The sequence below is a fragment of the Coregonus lavaretus genome (genome assembly GCF_964263955.1).
Source record: "Coregonus lavaretus genome assembly, chromosome: 23".
Classification (NCBI taxonomy): domain Eukaryota; kingdom Metazoa; phylum Chordata; class Actinopteri; order Salmoniformes; family Salmonidae; genus Coregonus; species Coregonus lavaretus.
The window spans coordinates 4,206,694-4,215,015 of record NC_140010.1 but is presented as its reverse complement, the minus strand read 5'-3'; the positions used below and the strand labels follow the sequence as shown (position 1 = coordinate 4,215,015).

Here is an 8,322-nt window from a genome sequence, read left to right as displayed (position 1 = left end):
TAAAACAAATATTTCTGCAGCATTGAAGGTCCCCAAGAACACAGTGGCCTCCATCATTCTTAAATGGAAGAAGTTTGGAATCACCAAGACTCTTCCTAGTGCTGGCCGCCCGGCCGAACTGAGCAATCGGGTGAGAAGGGCCTTGGTCAGGGAGGTGACCAAGAACCCGATGGTCACTCTGACAGAGCTCTAGAGTTCCTCTGTGGTGATGGGAGAACCTTCCAGAAGGACAACCATCTCTGAGGCACTCCACCAATCAGGCCTTTATGGTTGAGTGGCCAGACGGAAGCCACTCCTCAGTAAAAGGCACATGACAGCCCGCTTGGAGTTTACCAAAAGGCACTTAAAGACTCTTAGACCGTAAGAAACAAGATTCTCTGGTCTGATGAAACCAAGATGGAACTCTTTGGCCTGAATGCCAAGCGTCACGTCTGGAGGAAACCTGGCACCATCCCTACGGTGAAGCACGGTGGTGGCAGCATCATGCTGTGGGGGGGTCTTTTCAGCAGCAGGGACTAGGAGACTAGTCAGGATCAAGGGAAATATGAACAGAGCAAAGTACAGAGAGATCCTTGATGAAAAACTGCTTCAGAGCTCTCAGGATCTCAGACTGGGGCAAATGTTCACCTTCCAACAGGACAACAACCCTAATCACACAGCCAAGACAACGCAGGAGTGGTTTCGGGACAAGTCTCTGAATGTCCTTGAATGGCCCAGCCAGAGCCCGGACTTAAACCTGATCGAACATCTCTGGAGAGCCCTGAAAATAGCTGTGCAGCAACGCTCCCCATCCAACCTGACAGAGCTTGAGAGGATCTGCAGAGAAGAATGGGAGAAACTCCCCAAATACAGGTGTGCCAAGCTTGTAGCGTCATACCCAAGAAGACTCAAGGCTGTATTCGCTGCCAAAAGTGCTTCAACAAAGTACTGAGTAAAGGGTCTAAATACTTATGTAAATGTAATATTTCTATTTTTTATTTTTTATAAATTAGCAAAAATTTCTAAAAACCTGTTTTTGCTTTGTCATTATGGGGTATTGTGTGTAGATTGATGAGGGAAAAAACAATGTAATGAATTTTAGAATAAGGCTGTAACCTAACAAAATGTGGAAAAAGTCAAGGGGTCTGAATACTTTCCGAAGGGACTGTATAAACAGAGTATGCTACAGTCCCTGATATCTCTCTGGACGGAGATCTTCGCCCTGAGCTCGTCGACTCTATTGTCCAGGGACTGACCGTTAGCGAGTAATACACTCGGAAGCGATGGTTGGTGCGCACGCCGCCTGAGTCTGACTAGGACCCCACTCCTTCTCCGGTGTCAGCGTGCACCCCCCTGGATGAATAGAGCCTCTGGAAGTTCAAACAAAGGATCCAGGTCAGGGAAGTCGAATTTCTGCTCAAATTTCTGGTGAGTGACCGCCGATCTAATATCCAAAAAAGTTATTTCCGTCAGTAGGTAATAATACAAGAAACGTTCTGAGCAAATAATCAGCATCTGCATTGCCTGCTGTTTGGGGTTTTAGGCTGGGTATCTGTAAAGCACTTTGTGACATCTGCCGATGTAAAAAGGGCTTTATAAATAAATGTGATTGATTGATTGACATACAAAAAAATACTGCAAAGTTGGCGAGGAGCTAGAAACAGGGAGACTGTGTCTGTCGGTGCTATCTTGTCCCAACAGGAGAAACGAGTGGGGGAGTTCTTTTGTAGTCCTGCCAATGACTCAGATAGATAGTCATGTCTGTTATCCTATAAATACTTACAGAAACAGGGAGTAGACTAGCGGCAGTTGTATCCAATATCTATCCCAGATGGTTGGTGTCTCATCACAATAAATTATTAAACTCTCCATTTTTTTTTAACTTTCCATTTCTCTGAAGTCATGATGATTAAGTCATAGCAAGAAGTAGGAACTAATCTGACATAAACATCAGCAGACAAACAGATACACAGACACACACACAATCGTCTTGCATCTTCACAGATATGGCTGCTCAAATGTTATTTTTGTATAATCAAATTGTTATACTACGATGGCATATATGCATAACGTACATCAGCAGCCGGGTTGTGTAAACCACGAATAAATCTGTGTAAATGTTGTGCAATCTCTATTTCCTCTGAAGTCATGACTAAGAACTGCTAGGAAGGAACTCATGTGACGTCAACATTAGCAGACACACACACACACACACACACACACACACACTTACCACGAGCAGTCCAACTCAGACAACTTATCAGTGTAGGTCTGTCCTTGTCCTATATGTAGGGGGACTCCCTGGTCTCCATTTTTTTTTAACTTTCCATTTCTCTGAAGTCATGATGACTAAGTCATAGCAAGAAGTAGGAACTAATCTGACATAAACATCAGCAGACAAACAGATACACAGACACACACACAATCGTCTTGCATCTTCACAGATATGGCTGCTCAAATGTTATTTTTGTATAATCAAATTGTTATACTACGATGGCATATATGCATAACGTACATCAGCAGCCGGGTTGTGTAAACCACGAATAAATCTGTGTAAATGTTGTGCAATCTCTATTTCCTCTGAAGTCATGACTAAGAACTGCTAGGAAGGAACTCATGTGACGTCAACATTAGCAGACACACACACACACACACACACACACACACACACTTACCACGAGCAGTCCAACTCAGACAACTTATCAGTGTAGGTCTGTCCTTGTCCTATATGTTCCCGGCCCCCGTGGCAGTGAGGCTGTCCCCTGACCCCTCATACCATGCTGGGGCCTTTCCCCGGGTAGGGGGGTGTCTCTTGGTCACTGGGAGGCAGGGTAGGGTGACTGGGCCAGGTGGGTCGGGGTGGTTAGGGTGGGTAGTGTAGGGTGGCTCTGGGCCAGGTGGGGTAGGACCCGGCAGTGCTAGGTGGGCTGGGCGGGTAGGGTAGGGTGGCTCTGGGCCAGACCCTTACTGAGCCTCTCCACCCGTCCGTTGTGGTGGGGGTACAGTGGAGGTTTCTGGCTCCTAGGAGTGGGGACACTGTATCCGACCATGGGAGAGGGGACACTGTAATCAGCCATGGCTGTGGGGTCAGACAGGTGAGTCCATAAGGGTATGGGTAGGGAGGGGGTAATTTCTAGCTCTGGTGGGGTTTGGGGGGTTCAGTCCTCTACCTGGACCGGGTAGAGGAAGGTGTCCGTTGAACCCCCGTCTGTCCTGTTTGGGGTCTTTGGAGCCCATGGGGCTCAGGGCTGTGACCCAAACCCGGTTGGTCTGGATGACAGATGCAGTGAGGACAGGGGACGGGGAGGTAGTTCGTATGGTGACAGTATGGTCAGGGCGTCTGTACAGTAGGGGGACTCCCTGGTCTCCATTAGTCTTCTGGTTGTACACAAGGACCCCAGGGACACCTCTGGGGTCGGAAGGAGGGTCATGTATGATGACAGTATGATCCATGTCTCTGCGCTGTGGTCCATGATCCCCAGGAGTCTTATGGTTGTGGACCAGGCCCCCTGTATTAGTCCAGTGGTTGTGCACCTGGACCCTAGTAGTCTTGTTGTTGACGGTACGTTCCATGTCTCTGTACTGTGGTCTCTGGTATCCCTGGTTGAACATCAGGGCTCCTTTACAGTCTCTGGGGTTGGGGAGGGTGTCACCACTTCTACAGTCTCTGGGGTTGAGGGTGTCACCACCTCTACAGTCTCTGGGGTTGAGGGCGTCACCACCTCTACAGTCTCTGGGGTTGGGGAGACCGTCATCACTTCTACAGTCTCTGGGGTTGGGGAGACCGTCATCACTTCTACAGTCTCTGTGGTTGGGGAGACCGTCATCACCTCTACAGTCTCTGGGGTTGGGGAGACCGTCACCACCTCTACAGTCTCTGGTGTTGGGGAGGGTGTCACCACTTCTACAGTCTCTGGGTTTGGGGAGACCGTCATCACCTCTACAGTCTCTGGGGTTGGGGAGACCGTCATCACCTCTACAGTCTCTGGGTTTGGGGAGACCGTCACCACCTCTACAGTCTCTGGGTTTGGGGAGACCGTCACCACTACTAGGGGACTTGTTACATGATCCCTCTTCCTCTCCCAGGTCAATGTTAGCTGTCAGACAATCTATCTGTTGGACCACCTACAGGACAACACAGAGTCAATAAACATAGTTACCAACAATTATATAACATGTCTGTTATACTATACGTTTTTAAAGAGTCATATTGTTTGACAATATATTTAAATATATATATATTTTACAACGAAATGTGTTTGGTAGCTGTCAGACAATACATCTGTTGGACCACCTACTGGACAATACAGAGAGTCAATATACTGCATTACAACAGTATATTACTACATTACTGAAGTATATTAATACATTATACTACATTACTACAGTATATTAATACATTATACTACATTACTACATTAGTTACCAGTACATTATACTACATTACTACAGTATATTAATACATTATACTACATTAGTTACCACTGCATTATACTACATTACTACAGTATAGTAATACATTATACTACATTACTACATTAGTTACCACTACATTATACTACATTACTAAAGTATATTCATACATTATACTACATTACTACATTAGTTACCAGTACATTATACTACATAACTACAATATATTCATACATTATGTTATACTGGACCATGTCTCTCGATAGTCATGAGATATCTTTTCAACAAGGTACAGTATACTACGTCCCTATTACATATTGACACCATAAAAGCTAAGCATAGTTCAGGAACCGGTCTCAAGACATGCTCTTTAATGTGCTTCTTGTGTCTCCATCAATTCTAGCAGCAGGTTTTAGCCAAACGGTTGTAGTGTATTAAGATTATGACTTTGTTAATGGTTTTAAGTGGAACCTGATAGGATGTTTATTTTAGTGTCAAGAGGGAATGTTTTAGTGTGACGCCACATACAACAGACAGGAAGTGTGTGTTGTAGACAGGGGATTGGACAGTAGAGGGAGCCACCCATATCTTGGGAAGATTATATATACTGGGTAAAAACGAAGAAGAGGTTAGAGCGGCCATTGCAATCTGGGACGCCGCTCTCCGGGTGGTCATGACATCTGTAAAACTTATGCTGGAATCTTGTGATATGAATAAAACTTATGATCAAAGGTTCAGTATGAGCGGACTCCTTTGTTTATCAGCAATGACTAGCAACTTTGACTCGACACTACACGGTCAATGTGAATCGCTTTCAATCAATCAATGCAACTGCAAGAAATGACTCAAATGATGAACAATGCTATCTCCTTCCATATCAGCCTGCAATGTAATTTTTTTTTCTACAGAGCGGAATGCATGAGGGCAATTCCACGATAACAGAAGGATGCTGTGACTCAGATTTCTCCCTTTATAATGTACAGTGTGCCAAACAAAAACCAATGAAAACCCATTTACTTGAAGAACTGTGCAGATGCAAAGTTTGGTAACAGGATGACGGCACCAACAGCACAAACTGTCATTCTGTTACCAAACTTTGCCTCTTCACAGTTCTTCAAGTAAATGGGTTTTCATTTGTTTTTTGTTTGGCACACATTTTAAAGTGAATAATCATCCGAGTCTGAGCATCATTCTGTTACTGTGTAATTGCCCATAAACAGAAAGAGGACATTCATAGGTCCATCAGTGTCTGCTTTACCTCAGATGTCAATGTAAGCATACTGAAACAACCGTACTGAAACAACCCTACTGAAACAACCGTACTGAAACAACCCTACTGAAACAACCGTACTGAAACAACCGTACTGAAACGTATATGTGGATTCAAGGCAAACAGCCTCGTCCTCAGATCACTGTGTAGGTTTCAGACAACTCCTGTTGTTGTCATTACTATTTTTGCCATATCGTTCATTCATTAGCATTCATAGTAGGCACTCATTCGGAAAAATGGTCCTTAAAAATGTGGTTGCATGATCCCGTAAGTACACTCCATAGAAAAGCAGATGGACAGGACTCAGAACGAAATATGCCTCGATCATTCATTGCGTTTATGCAGGGTAAATAAACAAATTATCAAAAGCTTAATGGAGTACTGTCCATTTCATTTCATTTTCTATGGATTCATCAGGTTAAACAGAGCTTCTTGCTTTAGCCGACTTCTCAGACTACATGAACAGCATGACAACTATAGTTAGCCTCGCAAGCCACACTGAACTCCCGAGCTTATATAAATATACGCTATGTAGCGTGGCTCGCGAGGCTAGGTATGATGGCGTGACAACTATAGTCAGAGTTGGCTAAAACACAAACAGATCTGGGACCAGGCTAACTGCAGGTTAACATACAGCAGAGACTTCTTACCTCCTTCATCTCCACGTGGACCTGTTTGAGACCACCCAGGACCCCCTCCAGGTCTGACACCACCTGTCTGATCTGCTCACAGACAGAACCCTCCTTCGTCCGAACCAAACCCTCCTTCTCCCGGATCGAACCCTGGTTCTCCCAGAGCGAACCCTGGTTCTCCCGGACCGAACCCTTCTTCGCCCAGACTGAACCCTCCTTCTCCCGGATCGAACCCTGGTTCTCCCAGAGCGAACCCTGCTTTTCCCGGAGCGAACCCTTCTTCTCCTGGGTCGAACCCTGGTTCTCCCGGACCGCACGCTCCTTCTCCCGGACCGAAGCCTCCTTCTCCCGGATCGAATTCTGGTTCTCCCGGACCGAACCCTCCTTCTCCCTGACTGAACCCTCCTTCTCCCGAAGCGAACCCTGGTTTTCCCAGACCAAACTCTGGTTCTCCCGGACCGAACCCTGCTTCTCCCGGACCGAACCCTGCTTCTCCCGGACCGAACCCTCAGAGCTAGAGCCAGCAGGGACATGTTGTCCATTACAGCCGTCCTCTTCTGCCCCACCACCAACTCCTCCAGCCTTTAATCTAGTAGACCTCTCCTGGAGGTTAGCTCTATCTCCCCTGCCCCGAGAGGACACAGGCCTGGGGCTGGGACCACCACCGCCACAGCATCCATTTGGCATGTGGGAGTGTAAATCTCCTTGTTCCAGTGGTACACACCTGTCCAAATGATCGTGTTCGCCACCAGCAGTACATCTCCAGACCTGCTCTTCTGGGCTGTAGCTGTAGCTAGCCTGTCTGTGTTTCGACTGATCCCAGATCTGTTCTTCTGGACCGTAGCTAGTCTGTCCGTGTATCGGCTTGTCTTCTGGACTGTAGCTGTAGTTAGCCTGTCTGTGTTTCGACTGATCCCAGATCTGTTCTTCTGGACTGTAGCCGTAGCTAGCCTGTCTGAGTAGTTCCTGTGGACCGTAGCTAGCCTGTCTTTCTGGCCTGTGTTTTGGCTGATCTTTCAAACTGTAACTGCAGCTGGCCTGTCTGTGTTTCGGCTGACCCCAGATCTGCTCTTCCGAACCATAACTAGCCTGTCTGTGCCCCTCTGGATTGTAGTTATAGCTAGTCTGCCTGTCTGTCTGTATGTGTGCCGGGTCTGGGTCCGGGGGGAGTGACAAGGCTGACGCGTGTCTGCTGCTGTTGAAGGGGTGTGTCCCGGTCGCCGTCCCAACAGCGTCACCTCCACCCCGTCCCACACAGCCACATTGTTCTCTCACAGGGGAATAGTGTCTCAGACCAGGGCCTGAGGGCTCCACTGGCCAGCTCCACTGGGCAGGGTTGTAGTCCCAGGTTTGGCAAGGGCTAAATTGGTCTGGCTGAGGTTGGACATGCTCACCCTGCCCTGTGAACACTGGCCTCCTCTGTGGGGCCATGTGAGTGTGACCACTTCCAGTTTCAGCTTCAGTGCCTCCTCCTCCTCCTCCTCCTCTGCCTTCACCTTCTCTTCTGCCTCCTCCTCCTCCTCCTCCTCCTCCTCCTCCTCTGCCTTCACCTTCTCGTCTGCCTCCTCCTCCTCTGCCTTCACCTTTTCTTCTGCCTCCTCCACCTCTTCCTCCATCTCCTCTTCCACCACCTCTTCCTCCTCCACTTCTCTCACCCTTCTCTAGTCCAGGCTCTATGTCCTGGGGCTCCACAGGGAAAGGAGGAAGCTGGAAGTCTTCCCTGAGGTCCAGTGATGGTGGGTGGTCCGGATGGTCTGGGCTTATGGGTGGTGATCTGTACCCCCCTGGTCCTCCCTGGAACAACGTGGGTGTGTAATGGACACTGTGGCGGCAGTAGCAGTAGTCGTTGTTGTTTTGATGAATGAGTCCGTAGTGTCCCGTCCGTGTGCTGTCTGAGTACATTTCAGAATGAAAACAGTCCGTCCGGAGTAGAGGCTGGCTGCTGTGGAAAATGCCTTAAAAAAACCCAACTGGTTTCCTTCTCCTCCCTGCTGCTCTCCAACTCTGACCTAGTCATTCACTCTAACT

At 47.6% G+C, this 8,322-nt stretch overlaps 1 protein-coding gene across 1 annotated transcript; it reads right to left on the bottom strand.

The window, feature by feature from the left end:
• Window positions 1-2,698: 2,698 nt before the first annotated feature.
• Window positions 2,699-6,981, bottom strand: LOC311098831 (uncharacterized protein; the record flags this gene model as incomplete). Its single annotated transcript, XM_084139400.1, has 2 exons — window positions 2,699-4,104; window positions 6,313-6,981. The coding sequence occupies 2 exons, from the start codon at window positions 6,979-6,981 to the stop codon at window positions 3,067-3,069; spliced, it is 1,707 nt and encodes a 568-aa protein (XP_083995526.1). The 3' UTR covers window positions 2,699-3,066.
• Window positions 6,982-8,322: the final 1,341 nt, after the last annotated feature.